At 47.0% G+C, this 22,760-nt stretch overlaps 3 protein-coding genes across 5 annotated transcripts in view; 2 read left to right on the forward strand and 1 right to left on the reverse strand.

Moving 5' to 3' along the window:
* Positions 1 to 2,167: 2,167 nt before the first annotated feature.
* Positions 2,168 to 8,507, forward strand: PHYHD1 (phytanoyl-CoA dioxygenase domain containing 1). Of its 3 annotated transcripts, none has more exons than XM_055721060.1 (11): positions 2,168 to 2,345; positions 3,155 to 3,313; positions 3,831 to 3,906; positions 4,034 to 4,081; positions 5,679 to 5,734; positions 5,923 to 5,985; positions 6,089 to 6,107; positions 6,440 to 6,568; positions 7,254 to 7,370; positions 7,524 to 7,650; positions 7,833 to 8,507. In XM_055721060.1, exons 1-11 carry the CDS (start codon positions 2,313 to 2,315, stop codon positions 7,876 to 7,878), a joined length of 873 nt encoding a protein of 290 aa, XP_055577035.1. In that variant the 5' UTR covers positions 2,168 to 2,312; the 3' UTR covers positions 7,879 to 8,507. The 3 variants fall into 3 exon arrangements, with proteins under 3 accessions (XP_055577035.1, XP_055577034.1, XP_055577036.1); XM_055721059.1 differs by having other exon boundaries at positions 2,170 to 2,345; positions 6,086 to 6,107; XM_055721061.1 differs by lacking the exon at positions 2,168 to 2,345 and adding an exon at positions 2,385 to 2,794 and having other exon boundaries at positions 6,086 to 6,107.
* Positions 8,508 to 9,888: 1,381 nt separating this feature from the next.
* On the reverse strand, positions 9,889 to 15,656 carry DOLK (dolichol kinase). The gene is made up of 2 exons (XM_055721022.1): positions 15,518 to 15,656; positions 9,889 to 12,449 (listed from the first exon to the last, which is right to left on the reverse strand). The coding sequence occupies exon 2, from the start codon at positions 12,341 to 12,343 to the stop codon at positions 10,772 to 10,774; it is 1,572 nt and encodes a 523-aa protein (XP_055576997.1). The 5' UTR covers positions 12,344 to 12,449; positions 15,518 to 15,656; the 3' UTR covers positions 9,889 to 10,771.
* The window catches only part of NUP188 (nucleoporin 188), a 29,408-nt gene continuing 22,234 nt past the window's right edge, over positions 15,587 to 22,760 (forward strand). Inside the window, exons 1-10 of the mRNA XM_055720914.1 lie at positions 15,587 to 15,682; positions 17,553 to 17,607; positions 18,214 to 18,287; positions 18,863 to 18,947; positions 19,651 to 19,731; positions 20,193 to 20,237; positions 20,857 to 20,949; positions 21,089 to 21,208; positions 21,577 to 21,788; positions 22,582 to 22,696. Of these exons, the coding sequence (XP_055576889.1) occupies positions 15,657 to 15,682; positions 17,553 to 17,607; positions 18,214 to 18,287; positions 18,863 to 18,947; positions 19,651 to 19,731; positions 20,193 to 20,237; positions 20,857 to 20,949; positions 21,089 to 21,208; positions 21,577 to 21,788; positions 22,582 to 22,696 (906 nt within the window). The 5' untranslated portion in view covers positions 15,587 to 15,656. The remainder of the gene's footprint in view (positions 15,683 to 17,552; positions 17,608 to 18,213; positions 18,288 to 18,862; positions 18,948 to 19,650; positions 19,732 to 20,192; positions 20,238 to 20,856; positions 20,950 to 21,088; positions 21,209 to 21,576; positions 21,789 to 22,581; positions 22,697 to 22,760) is intronic.

The raw sequence follows: 22,760 nt of genomic DNA on the forward strand, positions 1-22,760 counted from the left end.
AGCAGCGGTGACGAGAGCACTGAGCTGCTTAAACCGGCTCTGGGAAGTGGCACGCTGGCTTGGCTCCAGGTGGTTTCAATAGGAACTCTGACGGGGGAGGACACTGGGATAATCGTGACAGTCAAAAAGGCGTTTGAAACACCTGTGCTGCGTCTGCTGCAGGGTTGTCTGTGTTCCAGGGGTCACTCGCTCCTGTGCCTTTTGTAAAGACACGGGATGGGCTCTGGCAGCCTCCAACGGAGTTTGCCAGGAGTGCGATTTTCTTGTGGAGCTGGCAGGAGCAAATGCTGTTGACAGGCTGCAAAAGAGCTCTTGGAGGGGGAGGAAGGGAAGGAAAAGGAGGCTGTTTCCTAGTTTTGTCCGAGTACTTTCTACCTTCCTTATTTAAACTTACTGGAAAAGAAGGTCTTTACAAAGGGGGCATCCTTCTCTCTGACTTTTTTAGGGCATTATGTGGTGGGGGTGGTTTTCCTCTTGCTGAAAAGCTCTTTTTAAGCCTCGAAATAGGAGCATGTCTGGCATGGCAAAGAACGAGAGAACTCCTAAGGACAGCCACTGAGGAATGCTCCTGCAACCAAGACGGGTCACTCGGTCAGTTATCTGCTGGTCCTTGCTGTGTTGCATGCTGCAGCCTGCTGTTTATATTGCTTCAAAACAATCCGTGGAGCAGGAAAGTTGTGGTTTGCTGCCATGCGTATGGACTAAACCAGCTCATGAAGTCATCACGTGTGCGTAAGGTGGGGAGTGGAGATGATGACGTGCTAAATTGCTGGGGAAAAAAATGACTGGGGATGAGAAGTACGTGACCTCAGGAATGACGGGGGTAACAGAGGGGTTGAGGAGTGGTGCGAGTGTGCAGAACACGTGGTGCTCTGGGATTGCTGCCTCCTGGTGAAGCCTGAGGTGGGTCCTGGTGAGATCAACCTACAGGCAATAGCTACAGCAGGATTTTTTTCCGGTGTTTACACATCTTTCTTAAAAACATTTGCCTCCATCAGTTGGTCAGAGTCTGTTAACAGGGATGAGGAACTAATTGATCATTTTTTTTCAGCATTGGAGGCTGATTGTTTCCCTTCCATGTTTGCAGCCCAGTGAATAACTTCTCTGGCAAAATCTAGCTTTTTAAACTACTGAACTTATATCCTCTTGTGTGCAAAGAGAAGCTTGAAAACGAGCTGTAAATGATCAAAAAGAATAGATGTTTTCCAATTAAACCAATGAATGCCCTTTTTATTAAAAAGCAAACAAAAAAAAAAGATTTGAATGAGATGGGGAGGGATTTTTATCCAGAGTTTATTTTCGCTATTTTTTCAAGCAACATCTCTTTAAGATGGATTTTCAGTTGCTAGCAAATATATTTGGAAGTAAACACTTTCCCATGAGCATTTTGCACTCACTCATTTTGTTGGGTTTTCTTTCAGAGTGATGCGTGAAGCTGCCCCTGTGATGTTCGTTGTGGAGTGCTGCTGAAAGGATGCTTTTGGTGTTGCCTGCAAGAGCCAAACACGTTTTTCTCCAGAGAGAAGAATCTTCCCCAGGGATTCCTGTGTGATGGGAGGGGTGTGTTGGCTGGGGGCACTGCTGCTGGGCTGGCATCTCTTCTTCTGGTTTTTTAGACCAGATTTCTGCTTTTTCTCTCTGGTTTCAGCTGTGTCTTTGGGTTTATGCATTTATGTGCACATTTGGAGCTGCAGGAGGATGAACTGAGTAAATCAAAGTGTAAATTGCCAAAGAACATCTGTGAGTGAAAATAGTAGATGTATTCTCTAGGAATTCTACCGAGCCCTTTGTGAGAGCTCTTTAGCTTTAACACCTTTTAGTCTGACATTGTCACCTCCTGGGGTGCAGGAGCCCCTTTCAGGCGCTGAAGCTCTGGCAGGACTGGCTGCCTGAGCAAAAGGGCTCTAGGAGCCTGGAGCACCACTTTAAATTTGTTTAAAAACTCTTAGACCTTTTCATCCCACTTGATTCTTATTTTACTTGCCTTATTTTATCACTGTGTTTACCAGCTTAGCTGCTTTATTTTTAAATCTGAGTTATTATTTAAAACAGTGATTCCTCCCTGCAGTGAAGTGAATCAAGTGTGTGACTGCACTTGAGCAGAACATTCTTGTGCACTTTGTTAGCGCCGGGAGCCAAAGGGCAGCCCCGGGTGCCCCCGGCAGAAGCACGTGGCTGCGGTGGTGGCGGTGGCTGCCCCGCGCTGCCGCCCGTCACGTGCTGGCAGAGGCTCCGTGAGGAGCCCAGCGGGCAGCCCGCAGTGCCCGGCTGGCGTCGTGGTGCTGCTGGCGGGTGCTGGCACCTCCTGCCCGATGGCGTCGGTGACCCAGGGCCAGCTCCAGCAGGTAAGGGGCTGTGCTGCGGGGGGAGTGGCTGCTGTACGGGGTGGGGGACGCTGCTCCTCAGGTACACCTTTGGTCAGGACCAGCAAAGATTTGCTTTACAAACACTTTATGGTCTTCTCAGCTTCTCACGTTACATTCTTTTGAGTGTGTGAGGGCCCTGTGGTGGCTACGAGCTCTTCCAGAGGGAGACCGCTACCACACAGCTCTGGGGGGAAATTCTGTCTTGCCCTTCTGCCTGCGCTGCCCGGCTCTCATCCCTGAACTGGAAATCTGCCTGCCAAGGGATAATCCTCAGGGTATTCTATACAAAGAAACAGCAGTGGTGACAGAGGTCGCTTCATTTTGTAAGAGGTTGTGTGGTCGCCTGTGAGAAATCACCCCGGGGATTTTTCCGGTAGAGGAAACAATGCTGTCGGGCTGGTGGAGGAACCTTGTTATCTGGGGTACAGGTACAGCTGCTCTGTTGTGTTAGCGAGCTTTGTAATGTGAAGGTTGCTGGCTGCACATTTTCCATAAGATATCCTCAAACCACAGGGGCTCTAGTGATGGTACCTCCTCTGCTTCATGGACTGCAGGGCTGAGACGTGTTCTCAGCTGTGTGGAATCCCAGCCTGTTAACAAACTATCTTTTTTACAACAGAAATCCCTCCTGAAATTAAAAGTTAAGAGCGCGTTGCCCAGCTCAGAGCTGAAGTCAGGATGCTTTTACACTGAGCTGAGGCTCAACGAGGGGCCAGAACTGTTTTCTCTTGCTTTGTGCTGCTTCCCCCGAGGACCCTGGAGGAAAGCAGCCACCCCATCTCTTCCAGTTCCACAAGGATGGCTTCCTTGTCCTAGAGCGGTTTTTTACTGCAGAGGAGTGTGACAGCATGAGGAACCAGATTCAGAGAATCGTAGCGGAGATGGAAGTGCCGCCACACTGCCGCACCGAGTTCTCCACCAAGGAGCAGGAGCAGCTCCAGGAGCAGGTACCGAGGCAGGGCTGTCCTGGCCACAGGGCTGGGGACCGGCAAAGGGCTGCTCGGGATTTACGCCGCGGGAACGCAACATAACCCTGTGAGAGGCACTTGCTCTCCAGCTTTCTACCACTGTTGGGTGGTGGGCTTACCAGGGGGCGAAGGGGGAGGTGTGCCATGGCGCTGCTGTGCTTTCAGCCCCTGCAGCTGTGGCCCCTGCCAGCCACAAGCAGCTTTCGCAGATTGCTTTGGACTTGTTCTGCAGAGAGAAAAGAGGTTATTTTCCAGGCAGCCAACAAAAGAAAAGCAAGGGTAGGCTCTTTGTGAGAGGTTCTTGTAAAGTCCTATATCAATGCCAAGACATTTAGCATGGTGGAAAACCTTTTTATGAGTGATTTCTATTGACTCTGTTTTGCTTATGCTGCGGCTTGATGGGGAAAAAGATGCAGGTGAGTATTAATGCTTCAATAGAAGTATCCTTGTAAAAGCATAAATGAATGTATCTTTATTGGACTCTTATCCCTGGCAGGGTAGTTCGGATTATTTCCTAACCAGTGGAGACAAGATTAGATTCTTCTTTGAGAAAGGTGTTTTGGATGAGAGAGGTAAGCCCTGGCTGGAGACAACCACAGGGAGGGGACAGGAGAAGGCTGGTGAGGGGCTGGCAGCCCGTTTCCAGCTCTAGGGACGGTTCCTGCTTTACAAACATTAAGTTCTGGTTTTGTTTTGTAGGTAACTTCCGAATTCCAAAGGAGAAATCTGTCAGCAAGATTGGCCACGGTATGTTTAAAGGGCGGGGGTTTTCAAGGGAGGGATGGAAGGGATGTGGTTTTCAGACTCAAGGATTTCTTCAGACCTATGCGCTATAAATAACCGTGGCCACTGAGCTGAAGCCGTTCTGCGCCGAGGAGTGGCGTCCCTCTGCCATGGCTTCTCCCAGCCGCCGGGCGAGGGCTACATCGAATACTGCGCCCCTCGCCCCTCTCGCCGTTGTGGCTGTGCTGCTCTATCTTTGCAGCCCCGGGCTGTTTTGCTTCGGGTTTCTGCATTAAATTCTTCAACTTGATTTCTGCTCGTCAGTCTGCTCTTGCTCGCGTCGCTCTGCCGCTCTCCGCTGTTCTCCCAGCGCTGCCCCTCACTCTCTGCTGTCAAAGGACTGAAATCTTCCATTATGATCCTTTTCACAAAAACCCTCCTGGGAGGTTTTTCAGCCATGCATAGCTTGGAGGCACTGACATGTGAAAGTTTGGACTTCAGCCCTTGTCTCTTTTTCTCTTTTATGCAAGAGACTGCTCTAACAGACTGACCACGACGACTGGTCACTCTCAGCACAGATCAAACTGTCTCTCCTGTCCCGTGCAGTGGCGGGCTGCTGCTGCTGAAGCTGTCCTCCCTCCTTTGGTGTCACCAGCATCTTTTCTTTACCCTTACTGGTTTCACTTTGACCTATTTCCTCTCTCCCAGCAACTGGACTTGCATTTTGATCCCTTTTGTTTTCAAACAAAATGTGGAAGATGAGAGCAGGATTCACTGCACTTGAAGCTTGTTCAGATTAAACTTCGCTAACCTTGGAAATTCAGTACGGAGAGTTCTTGGTTCTCTGGTTTTCTCAGAAAAACACTCTTCCCCCCCAGCCCGCCTGCCATGCTGCTGTACTTCAGCTTTTCCCCAGGGGAAGTGAAAACAACTGTAGCTGCCCACTGACTCGGCAACTCGGCACTGGGAGAGGCATCTCTAGGCTGATTTTTTTGCAGTTACCCCTTTTGGCTGAGCCCAGCCTCACCCCTTGCCCGGGAGCAGCCCCTGCCAGACCCACATGTGTCCTCGTGGCCCGTCTGGTCACCACGAGCTGGAGGCACCATCCGGCCTCGTGGCGCTGTCAGAGCGGGGCTGCGGCCGGCACCTGCGCCAGGGCGTGCGGGCTGCGGTGCGCTGCCGAGGGACCCGGGATGAGCCCGAGGTCATTTCTGCAGTAATTACTTGTTTTGTAGGTCCCAAGAACTGTGTTCAGTTTTAAAGGGTGAATTCACTGTGCGCCTCAGGGTCATGTATAGCAGTTGTTGTGCTAGCATTTGCATAATATAATACTTAATCACACAATACTCCGCTTTTGTTTGCTCTGTTATACGCTGTTTTTTCTAGAGCTGCGGTTTGTGGCTAGTGACTGATTATATTTTTGGTCTCTAAAGAAGATTGTACAAATCTACAAGTGTTGTATCGCCTTAGGCTGATAAGCCACGTGTAACCATTTTTGGGAGGGATGAAAGTTACTGGCTGCAATTTATCTTGCTCGGCTGTTGCCTCTGCAGCTCATCCCCGAGCGCTGCCAGCTCCCTCTGTCAATGCAATCTTCACTGAACCGTTTCTTTCCCCTTAGCTTTGCATGCTTATGATCCTGTCTTCAAGCAAATCACCCACTCCTCCAAGGTGCAGGTGAGCTGTTACTGTTTCCTAGAATGATCTGGGGGAAAATATAAATTACAGAGTAGCTAATCTTAATTTTTAGACTCCCAATGATAGTGATTTTTGTCTGTGAAAGGAAACTTTAAATGTCTTCAGGGAATAATGTTTTATAGTGTGCAGAAAACAGCAGAGTTAAATCTTGGAAGGTTTTCTTGCAGGAATTGGGAAGAAAACTAGGCCTTGAGAGACCGGTAGTTGTGCAAAGCATGTATATCTTCAAGGTACAGTAATTCAAGGCACTTGTCACTCAAGAAACCAGACCCTGTTGGGTGGGCAGCTGTGAAACTCTTCTCTTCACACATCACTTTTCTTTCCTTGCAGCAGCCTGGCATCGGCGGTGAAGGTGAGCTTTGTATTACCTGTGCCTCGCACCGTGGGTAACGCTCCTTCAGGAGAGGAACGTTACCAGGAGAAGCTCACAATCACACTTAAGCCTGAGTTTTGTGGTCCAAACCTGAAAATTATTAAAAAGCATCCATGTTTTCCAGAAATGTTTCTGCATCATATCCAGCTTGAACAAAGAGCTACTTTTACTGAGAGGTGGCATTTTAATGTGACATTTAATGTGTACAGTGGATGGGTGGGCAGGGTAGGTCAGGGAGACACAAGCCTCCCGTCCCAGGGCTACTGAGCTCCTCAGGCATCGAAGACCCTCACGACTGTCTCTCGTTGCAGTGACACCACACCAGGATGCCACCTTCCTGCACACGGAGCCTCTGGGCAGAATCCTGGGGTTCTGGATCGCCCTGGAGGATGCCACGCGGGAGAACGGCTGCCTGTGGTTCATTCCCGGCTCTCACACCAGTAAGAGTCGTGGTGTTTGGTGTGTGCCATGGCACCGCGTGGCATCTTCAGGCTGAAGGGTGGAGGGAAGCACGGGCAGAGTTACGCTCCCTGCATCGCACGCTGCCCGCGGGAGCGTGCCACTGCCCTTGTTTGTGGAAAGGACATTCCTGCATTTACTGCAAAGGTTGCTCTGTGTGCAACCGCTGCTGGGTTACCAGCAGAGTCCTCTGTTTTTTCACTAACTCTAGGGTACGCTAATCAGCTTTAAACTGTTGCTTGCCTAAGCATTGGCTCAGTGAGTGCAAGCATAGTGCTTTTAAGATTTTTAAGGTGCTCATCCCTCATAAATTCTAGAGTCAGCTGCACTCTGATGACAGTTTCTGCTCTCTTAGAAAGGAGAAATGGATGAAAGGTTGGCTTTGCGTAAGTGTATGCCTATTTGTGTTCCTGAAGGGCTATGTTGCAATGCACGGAAAGAGCCAGAAATGCGAAAAAGGCAGGTGTTTATCAGTTTCTGCCACAGCTGGGAAATCCTAAATCTTTGCTTAATGGAAACCCCACCCAAATTACTAAAGAAAAATTGAATGTACTACAATAAGGTTCCTGTCACTGCCAAGAGAAATCACAGGTACCATTTCTCTGCTGTGCGGAGTGTGGCTAGCTGTTTAATTTTCATGTGTTTGCTTATTCTTTGGATTTGCAGGTGGAATTAACCGGAGAATGGTCCGTGCAGCTCCAGGTTCCTCAACCTGTGTAGAGTTTGTAGGGTCAGAGCCGGCCTATGACAACAGCCAGTTCATACCTCTGCCTATAAGTAAAGGTACAAACAACCCCCAAATGTTTCTGCTTTGCAGCACAAGAAAAAACAAGGGAGCTAAACTGGCATTTTAACACTTGTAACTTCCCTTATATTTTAAAGATGGCACTCACGATTTGAAAAAAAGAGCAGTACAGGTGTTTTTTTTTCAAACAGGTGGGCTCATTCTCATCCACGGTGAAGTTGTCCATAAGAGTGAGCTCAACAGCTCAGAGTCTTCTCGCCATGCGTTCACCTTCCACGTGATGGAAGCCAAAGACACCAGCTGGAGCAAAGAGAACTGGTAAGGTCGCATCCTGACAGGCAGCTCAGGAGGGTAGAGCCTTTTTGCTGCAATAGCCAGGATCACCTTTTGTCATTGGTCTTGCCTGTCACACGGGTCTGTTGGTAGTTAGCGCTGATTTCGTACCTGCAGAGCTGGAATAGCCTCTGAAGTTTTGGTTTTCCCTCTTTCTCACTTCCCAGGCTCCAGCCAACTCCTGAACTGCCTTTTCCATCGCTCTACACTTGAAGCTAGTGGTTGGCGTCTGGAGTCAATAGCTGATCAATATTCCTTTCTGTTCGCGTTCCCTTTAAACACAACTCTGGCTGGGTCAGCTCCCAAGGTTAATTCGCCCTTTTCTCAGAACGACAATCCCCGGCACAGCTGAACACACCAGACAGACGCTTCTGCTGCAGCGTGAGCCTTACTGGTGTGAGAAGTCACCCCATCCTTTTGGTGAGAAAACTTCTCCAGTCTTGAGAATAGGCCATTAAAGACCATTGCACCTTGACTGGGACCAGTTAAGAAGTATTTCTCCTTGCAGATGGTCAGTATTTTCTTCTGTTCAAGTCAGGAGCTCGCCTAGTGCGTTTCTCGGCTGTGCTGATTCCAGCAGTGCAGGCAATGCATCCTGCGAGGGTGGCTGACTTTTACCCTTGGGTCTCTGTCCTGTTGTTTGAGTAACAGTGATTAAAAATAATCCTATTGTGGGTGAAATGAAGCAGGAATTTTACAAGTATTTCTAGAAGACTGTAGCAAAGTGTGATCTCTGGGTGTGTTGACTAAAAATATTAGAATTCCTAAAGACTGATGTTGAAACAATGAAAGCAAAACCCCCCAAACTCCTAACATTTAAATAAAAAAAAATAGAAATTCTCCTTTTCATCTCCCTCATCTTCAAGGAAGGCGCAGTGCGACCTTCTCCTGATGGCTGTGGCCAGCACCAAGCTGTGGCACTCCCATGGTATACGGGGCCGGTTACCGTCCCCAAACCCCACGAAGCCACACCCAGGCAGAGCAAGGTGCAGCCCGAGCTCAGGGCCGTGTCCTGACCTCAGCGGGAGCCCAGCGTCCGTGACAGCAGTGGCCCTGGGGTGCGAGCCTGGTGCCATCGGCACACCGACTGCATCACGGCCGCCTCGAGGCTGCCTGGAGCCTGGCACGAGCCATGGTGGAGGTACTGCCCAGCCCTGGCTCTTGGTGTGAGATAGTCAAGTGGGGTTCCTGTAGGGGGGAGGTTTCCTTCCAGCCTTCGGGCTTTGCTAGACAGGGCAGGCGGGTCCCACACAGCTGCCAGCTGCTGCAGGGGGGGGGCCCACAGGGGCCGGGGGTCCGCAGGGTAATGGCTAGCGCGGGGACGCTGTGCCCCAGGTCACTGCTGTGCCCGGAGAGTGGGTGGGGGGAGAGCGGGTCCCTTCGCCCCTGGCGCTGTTCTGTGGCATCCGCGGTGAGGGCTGTGGGTTGTGACAGAAGCAGCTGAAGCTTTTTCTGTCCCTTTCCATTGGAAGAGTTGATCTGAAATGGCACCTTCCAGCTGCAGAGTGATGGTTTATCAGAGATTCTCTCTCACACCACCGCGCCCCGCAGCACACACCATCCAGCTCAAGCGCGTAAATGAAAGGAAGGAGCTGGAGGGGATTTGCCGGGTCTCCTGTTGGATGCCAAGGAAGCTCAGCCCAGCGCAGTTAGGGAGTTTGGTTTCCTACAAAGAGTACCCGAGTACTCACTGCGTTACTAACCACAGCCGACGGGCCGGTGCTGACCCTCAGGAGAAGCAGCACCGACCCCAGGCAGGCGGTGGGTGCCTTGGGCCACGCTCTGCTCCGCAGGGACAAACACAACATCGGCTCCTGGGGCCGGCTCCGCTGGCCCACAGCAGCAGCTTCACCTCCACCCTGGTCTTGCTCTCAGCCCTGAGATGGAGACCAGGGCAGGGACCGTACTGTGTGCTGCGTGAGCTTGGGCTCGCACAAAACTGTTCACAGAAGTGAGTCAAAGAAGCGTCAGGAGTTAAAACTCCTTCCTGCAGACAAGAGCCCTGTTTTGCTCTAATGGACACCTGGCAAACTGGCGAGAAGATATCGTCAATACAGAAGTGTTCAATATGTAAAAATTAGGTGGGTTTTTTTGGCCACAAAATGGTAGTTATTTTAATTAAATGGACACAGTTAAATGGCTTTACTCAATTTGTTGATAGAAGCATTTTTATAAATTGATTAGATATCTAGCTGAAAAAATGTGAAAAGTAGAAAACTGCAGTAGTATTAGAAAAGTTTATTGACTTTAACAGATTTTTCTGCTTTTGTTATTAATGTGTAATTAGTTTTATCTGTGATTTCGCTTAGCTTCTTCTCCTATATTGAATATTATTCCACGTGAATCTAGAGATTAAGATCTGGAAGAAGAAAAAACATTCTTCTTGTTGCATAAACCTTCAGGGCTAAAACTGCAACCCTCGTTAGCGCTGTTTGGAATAAACAGTCTCTTACATTCGCAAACCTCCCCTGCCTGCCCTGGGCGAGCAGAGCTATTGCAGCTCCCGAGTCTGAAGTTGCATCCGTGCACCGCAGTGCGTTAGCGCGGCTCTTGCCGACAGTGACCGGCTACATCTGGACAGTTGTACTCACTCTGTGCGGCCACCCCTGTTCTAAAACATGCTTTACATTGTGCCTATACAGAAACACAGAGTTCACGTATTCAGTAGTACAAGATGGCAGGACTCAGTACAGCAAAACGAGTTTTGGCTCCGATAAGATACAGAGGTGGCAACATCTGAGAGGTTTGCATATTTTTCTATTTCTTTTTTTCCTAATTGACTTACCTCTTCTGCCTCTACTTCCTTTGCCTCTGGGCACCCAGAAGAAACTTAAACTGGATTATTAAACACAAATGCTGTTTTTATCAGTTATGCTTGTGTTCCTGTGAGAACATAAAGCAACTCATGGTGTTTTAAATGGGGGGAAAAAAACCAAGACCAAACCAAAACCTTTATTTTAAATAGGTCTTTTTCATTTCTGCTTTGAACAATTTTATCTGCTGTACCAAAAGCAGTGTTTATATCAGCTTTGAGCTCTCCTGGCTGTGCATATTCTGTTACCACTTCTCTCTAGAAAGGGAGGAACCTCTGTTCCTAGAAACACTGCTATGCCATAAACATTATCTGGAGGTAGAGAGGCAACAGCAGATTATCAATTTGGGTGGTATAAGCTTCCAAAAGTGAAACTAAGGTCACAGATGCCAGAATCCAGGCATAGCTGGAGTTGAGGTTCACACTGCTGTCAAAAATCAGAATAAGAGCCACAGCAATGATCTGGGCAAAAATAGCAGTCATTGTCCCTTCAAAGGTCTTCTTTGTTCCTGGCCACTTGATTTCCCCCACCGTGCTGCCAAAAATGGAGGCAATGGTGTCTCCTACCCCGACTGCCAGTACCCCAGAGTAGGGGACCAGTGCCCCTGCCCCAGGCAAGGTACCTTTAGGAGCACAAGATCTGGGGAACAACCACACTGGGAGGGACATGCCAAGGAGGAGATAAATATGAGTCAAGATTAGAGGTCCGCTGTCTCTTTCATCCAAGAAGAGAGACAGCAGATGCCTAAGGGTTTGGCCAAATGGTTTGATCCTGAAGTACCGAATATACTCTAAGATGACAAACACTGCCAGACACAGTACTGCCGCAACGTAGAGAAGCTGGCGGTCATAAATTAGTCCAGGAACGTAAGTAGCTACAACAATGAAATGGAAATATTTCCTGGTTATAGTTGAGGCCTGGTGTTTTTTAGATTCAGATGATCTCTTAGCATTCTGGTAGAAAACTACACCACACGCCGAAGCAGCCAAAAAGGACCAATATACAAGAAGGTAAACTCTTGTCTGGGTCTGAAACAGAAACTGGAGCAGCCAGAACAAAGGGTTCCTCTGGATCAGTCTGTACAGCCAAGGCATGATGACCCCTAAGCCTAGCACCGCTGTCATCATGTGGAAAAACATGGAGGAGATCCACGTACCCGAATCCATGAAAATGAAGAGCACAGTGAAAAAAAGCCCAAGAAGAACAACTCCAACAACAGCTACCAGAAGGAAAAAGTCTATGGGATCACCTCTGCCCTCAATTACATTCAGGGAGCGTTTAATGAGCTGATTGAGAACGAAACTTATACCTCCAAGAACTAGCAATGCTTCTCCAGGAGTGAAACATCGCGGCAACAAGTACAGCAAGATCATACTGAGGTAGACAAATATTAGCAGCACTTCTAGGACCTCTATCACTTCTGAAACAGTCAAAGAGTGCTTCATGGTATAGATAATTACACTGCCAGCAACACCAGTAAGTATGCAAGTGTTGGTTGGCACAGGTTTTGTGATGCCAACTGCTATCACAGACAGAAAGAGAGCAACCAGCATGCCAGTGGAAGCTACGACTATTCCAAAACGTTCGAAGTACACAATGCCAGCAGACTTGCACCTCTCCTTCATCACTATGCCCAGCAAGGGAATGACCATGCTGGCTGGCAGGAGGCCGCTGTTTGCTGCTGCACGGAACTGGAATACAGCCCCCCCCAGCTGGAGCAGACGGTCCCATTTGAATTGGACATAAAAAGCCTGGATGGCGAGAGCGACAGCACACCAAGAGTACCGGTCCCACACCACTGTGTGCACAAAGAGAACAATGATCAACACGATCAGGGATTCCACCAGCACTGGCTTGTTTAACATGATTCCAGTCCAATGTGGCTCAAGCTTTCAAAATCTTTCTCAGGAGTCCCCGATGTGCTCAATAGTTGTCCATTAGGAAGAACTCCTTTTCATGCTACTGCAATCCCTATTAAAAAAAAAAAAAAAAAAAAGCAAACAATTAAAGTGACTGCTAGAAAAGCTAAAGCTTTCACACAGTTGTTTTGGTCTTAAGCTTAATTTAAACTGATAATTATGTGCCAATTGTTAATGTCAACACACAGGTGGATAAAAACCCCCAAAAACCAATGAGGTAATGGTCATCCAAAACCAGTAGCTTCCTCTGAGAGTCCGAGAGGTCAGCCTGCAGTGGCAGAAACACCGGAGTACTCAGATACAGATACTCAGTTTCAAATATTTCTGTTGCAGTGTCTTTGAACTGAAATGTGAAGCAAATAAGCCATGAATATTCCCAGAAGGGTCACTGTGATGTGTGAATTTGAAGGATAGTTAATTTAAAAGTGTAAAGGTAACTTGGGAACCTAATTTTGTAGGTAGTTTTCACTGTATGTTTTTCCAGAATGTTCCTCCTTTTATTAAATATTTCTCCTCCCACTGGTGTGCAGAACCCTCGACGTACCTTTCTCTCCTTCTGTCACTGGTGTTATGATTGAATACTTTACTACTGCAGCAGGTGTTTTATAATGCTGCATAGTATTTACAATAGAAGTAGGAAAGAAAATATCACAATTGTTGGGGGTGGTGAGTCAAATGGTATACTTTATCTAATTTTGATCTATTGCCTGTCAAGCTAAGCTGGAGATCTGAGCACAGAAAAATGAACAGGGCTCATCTTGCCTGTAGCCATGAGAGGATGTTTATTACACCCTTAGTATTAAGCAGCTTAATTTCTTTTGCTACTACAGCAATTCTAAATTCTAAAAGTGTATTCTAAAATACACTTCTAGTCCATCTTGACATATCGGCAATTTTCTGTTTAACTCTAGGCTGTGTTGTAGCCATATCATGTAATTATTACACAGTTTCATACATGAATAAAAAAGTCTGATTTATTCTTCCTTATCTTTAAAGAAAGATATCGGCTCCATTTCTCTTTAACTCATCGCACAGCCTCTTCCCCGTCAGCTACCTTCATTCCCATTTTCCAAGTGAGAATCCCACACTCCTACTTTACGCAGACTCTAGATGTGTACAAATATGTGAAATATTTTACTGTTAGTCATTAATGACAACGGACAAATATTAGCAAGTGTCATCCTAAAAATGCTTACTTTATCTTACTTACTTTATAAGTTATTTAACTAACCTCTGGCATGCACTATTTCTCTCAAATTCAAGGGTAAGTAAACCTTGTAAGACATTCTTGATCATGATCTAAAGCTGTCATTGTTTTCTATATCCCCTCACTCCCCTGTCTCACAAACACTTACTGCATTTACAGCACTTCCCCTTCTCTGAATCAAGGCTCACAACCAAACTAAACTTTGCTTTAAACTTTTGGACTATAAGATAAATAGTTGAGATAATTAGCAATGTACATGATGACTCTGTTGGGTTAAATCACATCTTATCTTTGCAGTACTGTGGGCACTCCCAACCAGCAATTGCTTATGCAATTCTCACCAGCATTTATTGCTTTCTGGCAACCTTTACTTCTCCTTTTTCGTAATCTGATGTTATGTCTTAACCATACACAAGCCAACGCCATTACACTGGCACCTCTTTGGGGTTCTTTAAAGGTATCAGTTTCTGTATTTCTGTTGGCAATAGAACGGCTGATCCATTTGTATCTATCCCTGCTGGATAAGGTATCTCCAGCTGAAACTTTGGATTGCTTCATCCTTTCTGGTCTAATCTTAAGCTGATCTGCAATAAACTTATTAAATTTTGTTTTGCCAGGCTCACGGCTAATATCTACATTAGCTCACGGAAGACTAGAAGTTTATTTAAAGTTCTGGTTTGGGGTTTCATCCAGTGTTGAATGGTATCACCAGATTATAAAGCTGATTAAGAACTTAGTAGTAGTATTACTGGGCAACCATTGAAGTTTGTACCATCAAGCTCCCTTGCACTGTGGCTCTGGAGCATTTAGTTGTTCATGACTTTGCACTGAAGACTCCGAATTGCTAATGCATTGCTTTATGGTATCCTTGGCCTGAAATACTTGATTGCCCAACAACTTCATTAGGTTTACTGTTGCTTTACAGCTAAATCAGGCCAAGTGTAATCTTTTTGCCATTGCAACTCATTTTTAAACAGAATGGGAGAACAATTAATCATACAGTCATTAAAATGGAAGCGGCATGGGCAATATCTACCTACAGCTAATAATGGTTTTGGGGTCCCACCCCTTATTTCTAAGCACAGGGGAGGGGGAAGCTTAAGACTTGTTTGAAAAGAGGCAGAGTAAGTAGCACATGCTAGCCAAAGGCTGAAACAGACCTTCCCCTCGGTCCGGCAATTTTAAGGTTGTAGCCCAGCTCTTGCATCAACAGCAAGACACGGCAGCCGGCCAGCCGGGCCGTGAGACAGGGAGGGATTCCGCCTCAGGGCAGGGCTCCGGTAACACGGCCTATCTCAGTGCCGAGTTATTTCATTCTCCTGTGCCTGCTGCAGTTCCCTCCTCCACACCCGCCCTTCAGCTGCCGCGGGGCCCGCCGCACCCAGCCCCCGCCGGACGAAGCAGTTGCTGCCCGTCCCGTCACCCGCTGCCCGTCCCGTCACCCGCTGCCCGTCCCGTCACCCGCTGCCCGTCCCGTCACCCGCTGCCCGTCCCGTCACCCGCTGCCCGTCCCGTCACCCGCTGCCCGTCCCGTCACCCGCTGCCCGTCCCGTCACCCGCTGCCCGTCCCGTCACCCGCTGCCCGTCCCGTCACCCGCTGCCCGTCCCGTCACCCGCTGCCCGTCCCGTCACCCGCTGCCCGTCCCGTCACCCGCTGCCCGTCCCGTCACCCGCTGCCCGGGGAAGCCTCCTGCGGGCGTGCTGCCGAAGGCCGGGCAGCCCTCGTCCGGCTGCAGCACCGGCCCTCCTCCCCGCCCGGCGCGGCCCCCCTGCCCCCAGGCTTCCCTACTGGAGAGCCGCGGCAGCCGCCACAGTCCCCGGAAGGTGCCGGAGCACGCTGCCCGGGCGAGCCCCGGGTCCCGCCAAGGGGCCGCGGCCTTCCCCGCTGCACCGGGGACCGAGCGCGCACCCACCTCGCAGGACGCCGCCATGCTGCCGCTGCCGCCGGTCACATGACGCGGGCGGGGCCGGGCCGGGGCCCCCACGTGACGCCGGCGCTGGAGAGGCGGGGGGAGGGCGCAGCGCGGCGGGTCACGTGAGAGGGGAGCGAAGATGGCGGCGGGCGGGCTGTGCGCGAGGTGCGGGGGCGCGGCGGCGACGGCGGGCGCGAGGGCGGCCCCGATCCCGGCCGCGCGCGGGGACCCTCCGCGGGGCGGGATGAGGGGGGCGGCGGCGGCGGCGGGCGGTGCGGGGGGGAGGTGGTGGGGCAGGGAGGGTTAACGGCGGAGGGGCCCGCGCCGGCCTGGTCCCGCCTCCCGCGCGCGCGGCGAGGCCATGCCCCGCCCCTCTCTCGCCGTTGTGCCGCTCGCTGAGGCGCCCCGCGGGGAGCCCGGGCGCTCAGCCCCGCGGCCGGCGGTGGCTGCTCGGCGGCTCTTGGGTTTCTTTTCCTCCGCCATATTGTGGCAGGCGGAGCGTTCGGTAGCTCTGCGAGGAGCCTTCGCTTAGGCGAGGCTGCAGCCCCACTCACGCCGCCCGGAGGCGCCGACCAGGCCTTGGCCGGTCCCGGGGCCGTTGGGCTTCACCTGCTGGGCAGCCCTTTGCCGACAGAGCGGCCAGCGTAGCCATCTGGAGGATGTGTAAAGGAGGCGATTTGTTGAACCCCAAGTTCAGTCATCACTTTAGATTGGTGCTTTTGTTTGCCCTGGACACGTTTTTTGGCGTTTATTGTAACGTTTTATGCTCTGGAGCGTTCCTACGTGTCTGATTCTTATTCAGTGAATGCCTGTAAGCCCTCCTGGGACAACGCTGCTGTGCTGTCACGTGTGATCACCTGGAGAGCGCTCTGCCTCCTTAGCTGTCTCGGAGCAATTAACAAACCGGCACCAAACCATGCTCTGTGACAGACTGAAGCGGTTAGGACGTGGTAAAAAGCAGAAGGGCTGGCTCTGCCGGGCTGGTGCTCAGTTCTGGGCAGTTCTTTTACCAGTACAATTCAGTGGCCTTCCAGTGCCCAGTGTGGGCCGCAGCAGTTGCGCCTGCAGCAGCTGACTGAATCGGAGAGGTTCGTTAGTTTACACACTGGGAGGTGCACCCAACTATCGAGGAATTAGCTGGTGGAAATTATGTTGTTAGGTGTACTGGAAATAATAGGTCTCACTGTTCATTTAAGTGGCACCATGTGTCAGAAGTTGCATATGACTTTCACTGCCATCATGAGTTATTTTGATGGTACTGTTCTAAAAATAAGTTAATGAGTGTTCTTGCTTTTGTAGATAGTCTTTGCGTGGGGAGCTGTGGTGTTTAACTCCTGGTTTGGATTACGCTGCTGACAAATGATCGTTTCTCTTAAGTTCCTGAAATATTTTTTTTAGTAAACATCTTTTTTCAGAGCTGTTGTGGGGAGATTAATTTTTCCTGGATGTATGTAGCAGGGTCAGGATTTGATCTGTAGTACCTTATAGTGCAGACTGGCTTTTGTGCAGCATACTTGGGGAGAAACAAGAAGTCGAGGGTGAATGTTCTGAAGACCTGCAGCAAATGATTCTACCTTTTGTAAAGGTGTTGCAGTTCTTCAGTTCCAGTTTTATGTTCCACTTAGAGTGGAGGATGAAACTGTTACAGAAGAATTTGTTCGGAGGAGAGCATCAAATGTAACTGCATGAAATACTGCTCTGTGCTTCATTGGGTTTCTTTTTACTAACCTCAAACATCCAAGTAGCACAATCACATTGAGCTAGGAAACAGATATAAATGTGGTGCTTCTTTAACAGGAGTTTGCAAGTCTTGCTATATCAGTTGTCACCCTCTTTGGGACTTTCCTGGGTTCTTCCAGGACATGGGAAACTGGACAGCTAAAAACTAATGTTCCTTAAATCATTTTTCTTACATCTTCTATTGCAATGCAATCTGCTCTGATGTAATTGCGGGTTTGAAAAGGGGTAAGCTAAATGGCAGTCTGAAATAGTGTTCATCATTAAAATACTCTCCACCTTTTCCCTTTGCTTACAGGAGCAGCAGAGAATTATGGACAATTCTTCTCGGCAGATCAGCTTTAAGAGAACCGGTAAGTCCCTGTTTTGCTAAGCAGGTTTGCCCATAACTGAATGGACTCCATGGCCAAATATATTATTTGTACATCTCTTTGTATCTTAGTGAAAATGTGCTTTGCTGCTTTTTCTTCTCCCTCAGTGTGATTGTTATTCCTTTATCTCTGCCACTTGTTCATTCTTCCATTCCTTGTTAATAGCTGCTTCATGAACTACCTGGAAGGGTGTATGTGAAAAGGTGGTTCCCTTCTGGAGAAGACATGAGTGCTACTTTCTAGGCTGGCTGGCCTGGTGTATTCATGAGTGGTACAGCCTGCTTCCTTATTTGCAGGGATGGAGCCCATGTTTTCCAGAATTTGCCCAGAGGTTGGAAATCCAAATGGTTGTGAATCCAGTCCATTGCCTCCTATCTTCTCTCCCTTCCTGTGATTAGGCAAGGCAGCGAGCTGTCTTGTACAATAATGTACTTTGAATCAGTCTGAATCAAAAATGCTTGTCTTGTGTTGTTCCTTCTCTTTGTGGTGGTGAAATTCCTTTGCTGCAACTTAAATTTAACAAATCTGATACTTGGCAGTATATGTTGAGGAGGAGTCTGTTCAGTAGTATTTGGTTCTTTTTTTTAGGCACAGATTGCAGCAGAATTGAACAAGCATTGGCAGAGATTGTTAGCGGGACTTTCATACTATAAACCGCCAAGGTATGGTGATTGCCTGATCTTAGAAATTAATCTCTAAAACAGGGTCTCCTAAATAAGTAGAGTATTATGTTGAATATTTCTTCCTGATTACATAGAAATAGATTATTAGTCCTTGCATGACTTGAAGGTTCAGGAGAGGAGTAGTAAGAAAAAGTACTGAATCCACATAACGTCCTGGGCACGAAATACAGATCAGAAAGAAGCAACAGCAGTTTCTGCTCTCATTACTAATGTTAGGTAGCTCTTAACCCTTGCCTCTGCTGAGCTGAAGCAATTACGTGCAAGTATGCAGGCTGTGAGGAAGTGACTCCTCCTGACACTCAGTCATCCCAGAAGGATAACTGGATTCCCTTATTGGAACAGGTGGAATGAATGTAGCCTGCATTTATCATAGTAATAAGGTTATGAATGGTGTTGAGTTTTGTCTGGTGAGAAGGTTACAGAATATTGTATGAAATATTTAAAGGCCATTGAGGAAAAAGCAAATGTTCAGTTTAAAATGATAAAACTAAGGCTATTTAGTTCATTCCTTGGAACCATGCATTTTTAATGACTAAAATTTCTTTCTTCTTTAGTACAACTTCAGCAGAAAAAATAAAAGCTGATAAAGATGTGGCTGCCCCACTGAAAGAGTTGGGTCTGAGGGTCAGCAAGTTTTTGGTGAGTGAAGGTGCTATCTGATTGTATTTTATTCCTGCACTTGGAATACATTATTATTTGGATTCTGATATTTAAGTAAACTTGTTGATGTTGAATAGAGGCAAACTTAAGTTCCTTTCAGTTCAAAATAATCTGAAGGAGCTTAGAAGTACATGTTGAGGCTGTAGGTCAAAATTTTCAAAAGTGGTTAGTGACCATGAGGTACTTTGGTTTTTCTGGTTAACATCTCTTTCTGCTGCAAAGGGCCCTGCTTTTCAGAAGCAGCCACCTGGTTTTGGTCTCGGGTTCTTTCAAGACATCTGAAATTGCTCAGCTAAAAACTTCTGTCCCTTAAATTGGTTGCCATGTTTGAAAATACTGTCGGTTTACCTGCAAGGTTATGTTCCTTCAAGCTGGAAGTTTAAAATTCAGTGGCTGGGGACGGTAGCTTCATTTGAATGATGGTTATGCCCCTTTTGCTGAAGTTAAAGTGGCTCCATCTAAGTGACATCAAAGCCTATGTATTTTGCTTTAAACAAGTGGTGACTAAAGCAAGCATCTGCCTGATGCAAAAGTTTTCTTTTCACATATTTTGGAAGTTATTTGTTTAGAAGAGAGGAGCTGCCTGAGTATTTGGGGTGAATCTTCATCTTTAATGGATTCAGTTGCCTTTAATTCATTGCAGAGCATCTCTTTTTTTTTTTTCCTCTCTCTCCACCCCCAGGGTCTGGATGAAGAGCAGAGTGTGCAGTTGTTACAGTGTTACCTGCAAGAGGATTACAGAGGAACAAGGGACTCACTGAAGGTCCATAGCTCCTATTTATGTTCTATTTACTCCACATCTTTCCTTAATACCCGTGGTTTGTTCATGCATATGGTCACGTTAGTCTGAGTTCTTATTTGGAAATGGCTTTGTAGCTTTTCTTTGAAATTACAATGCCCAAATGCTGCTTTAAGGAATGTGATAGCAGATATCCAGGCCTAACTTTCTAGTATCTCTTCCTGCTTTGATCTCTCTGCAGGAACTCGGCTCTCTGTGTCAGGAGTACAGGAGAGCTACAGATTTGTGAAGGAGAGCGAGTGGAGATGAAGAATAAATATGTAGTTAAAAATGAGTGGTTTGGGTTTGTGCTTTTGGAATCTGTCTTTCCGAAAGAAATGGAAAAAAAAAAAGTCCTTTGTTTATGTCAGTCTTTTTTGTGAACATGTATTTTGTCGGTAGGTATTTCTGCAATAAATATTTATTTTGTTATGTTTTGCTTACAGACAGTTCTTCAGGATGAAAGGCAGAGTCAGGCTCTGATGCTGAAGGTTAGTCATTTCCATTTGTATTTTCTGTTGAAAAGATCTGTTGACAGAGAACCAACCTTATTTCTATGGATCCAGAAAATCTTGGAATAATTGAGGTATTCCTTCATATAAAGAACAAATTTTAGAAACTGGTTCTGAAATAAGGGGATGTGCTTATAGGTTTGAACAGTGTTAACAGTTGCTATAGAAAGGAAATTTTAGGCTTAGTATCAGGGAATTTAGCTGGGCAGACACGCCTCCTTGTTTTCCAAAGCTTGTAGGTTTATGTTACTGTCTGAAGTGACAACTCTGAAATGGAGACTGATGATTATATCTGACAGAGGGTAACAGGCATGAGGAACAAGAGATCATCTGTCTTTTTGCCTTTCTTTTCCAAGTTTCTTAGCAGTGTAATTATAGACATATCCCTATGGGCATGTTTTATTGACTTTTGTAAAGTTAATTAAATATTGGTTTGGTTTTTTTTCCAGATATCTTAAAAACTGCTTAGTTGAAACTCCATCTGTAGTAATGTTTGAGCACTATATATTCTTGTGAGGAAGGCCTTGGCAATGTATGGAAAGTGTATGGGAGCTGGACAGGATACTAAATTGGTATTGATTACACTATATATTCACAGCTTGCTGACTATTACTATGAAGAGAGGATCTGCATTCTGCGCTGTGTCCTCCATCTACTCACTTATTTTCAGGATGAGAGGCACCCTTACACAGTGAGTAAAGAAACCTTTTTGTCGGGGTGATGTCATTGAAATAGGCTAAATATTTAAGTTGTGTAGTAATTGTCTACTTGTGATTGTAAAAAGCAGGTGAGGTGCATGTGAGAAGTTCACTTTTATTTGTTTATTTAAGGCACAGTACTTCCAGTGTGTTGAAAAACTGGACAAGGAACTAGTTCCTAATTACCGGAAACAGTTTGAAGCGCTGTACAGAGCAGAAGCTCCTACATGGGAAACGCATGGAAATCTCATGGTATTTTCTTTCTGCCATTATTTATCAAACTTGTAAAGTCTTTCTGTATATGTAGTGTAGTGGAAAATGCCTATGTGCAGATACAGTTAAACAGGATGTTTCTCTTTAAGAGAACACACTTTGCTCAGAAACAGAGAGTGTTGTGTGGAACATATTGTTCCTTGTGATAAATCCATTGATAGCCCTAGGCTAACAGATCCAGACTAACAGTGTGCATCAGCACTCTGTATTTATAGTGGCTTTCCTTGCCATTGATACACACCGCTGGCTACACAAGCTGTTGAAATGCTTCAACACTTCTCAGTTTGTAACTGCTTTGACTGACCTGTGAGCTTCAACATATGATGGTAGAACTTTTCCTTGTGCAGACAGAACGTCAGGTCTCCCGTTGGTTTGTGCAGTGCCTCCGTGAACAGTCCATGCTCTTGGAAGTCATCTTCCTCTACTATGCATACTTCGAAATGGCACCTGATGAACTTCTGGCATTTGCAAAGATGTTCAAAGAACAGGGATTTGGCACTAGACAAACCAACAGACATTTGGTAGATGAGAGCATGGATCACCTGGTGGATCGTATTGGGTAAGTATCGTGTATGTTTGTAAAGTGAGTACAGAGCAAACCAATTATTTTCCTCAGGGAAAAAGCATTTATAATTCTTGCTGCTGCCTCTTCAAAGCACCACTATTTCAGGCTAAGCTTATCTTGATGAAGGCATAATAGCTTTTTGGGTCACTTTGGTGCTTTGTGGCAAAGCGAAGGTGTGATTGCAAAGTAGAGAGGTATCCATATACTAGCTTTAATCTTACATATAATTTTGCCTCTGGTAAGAACGGCAATGAAGACAGAGTGCCACTCCTTCTTAGGTGGTCTGGTAGCAAAGTGAAACTGCATCTTCAGAGTCCTGTGCTGGCAGTCTGGCTGCTACCTGCACGGCGGCTAGCATTCCCTTTCTAACCTGTGTTGTTAACTGCGTTGCCTCAGATCAAGCTATTGTGGGCCTGCTTACAAAACGTCAGTAATGTCTTGGTGTTGCTGCATGGGACATAACTGGAGCTGCAGCCAGGCAGAATGAAAATTCTGCCAAGTGGCAGAAAGTTACAAAGATGGAAAAGCGATCATCAAATTTCAGTGACCTTTTTTTGTCTGTTCAACCAGAAATGGTAGTTCTGAAGATCGTAATCTGTCATATACTAGCATTTCAAGACAAAATTTGGATGTAATTTCATGTAATTTCTTATTGCTTCCAAGAACAGCTGAACAAAAACAAACTAAAGGTTGTTTTTTGACCACTTGTATTTTTTAAACCGCCCCCCCTCTGAATTCTTAAATAAAGTTTATGATCTACTTGTTTTTGTTCTTCTCCTGCTTGTAGCTACTTTAGTGCTCTTATTCTGGTGGAAGGTATGGAAATTGACTCCCTCCATGAGCGTGCTTTGGATGACAGGACGGAAGAGCACAAGTTAGCCAATAACAAGTGCATCCACCAGGTAAAGTGCTGGCAGAATAACCCCTCATCAGCACTAACATTACAGAATTTACTGAGGTTACCCA

This window comes from Falco cherrug, chromosome 9 (assembly GCF_023634085.1).
Source record: "Falco cherrug isolate bFalChe1 chromosome 9, bFalChe1.pri, whole genome shotgun sequence".
NCBI classification, from domain to species: Eukaryota; Metazoa; Chordata; class Aves; order Falconiformes; family Falconidae; genus Falco; species Falco cherrug.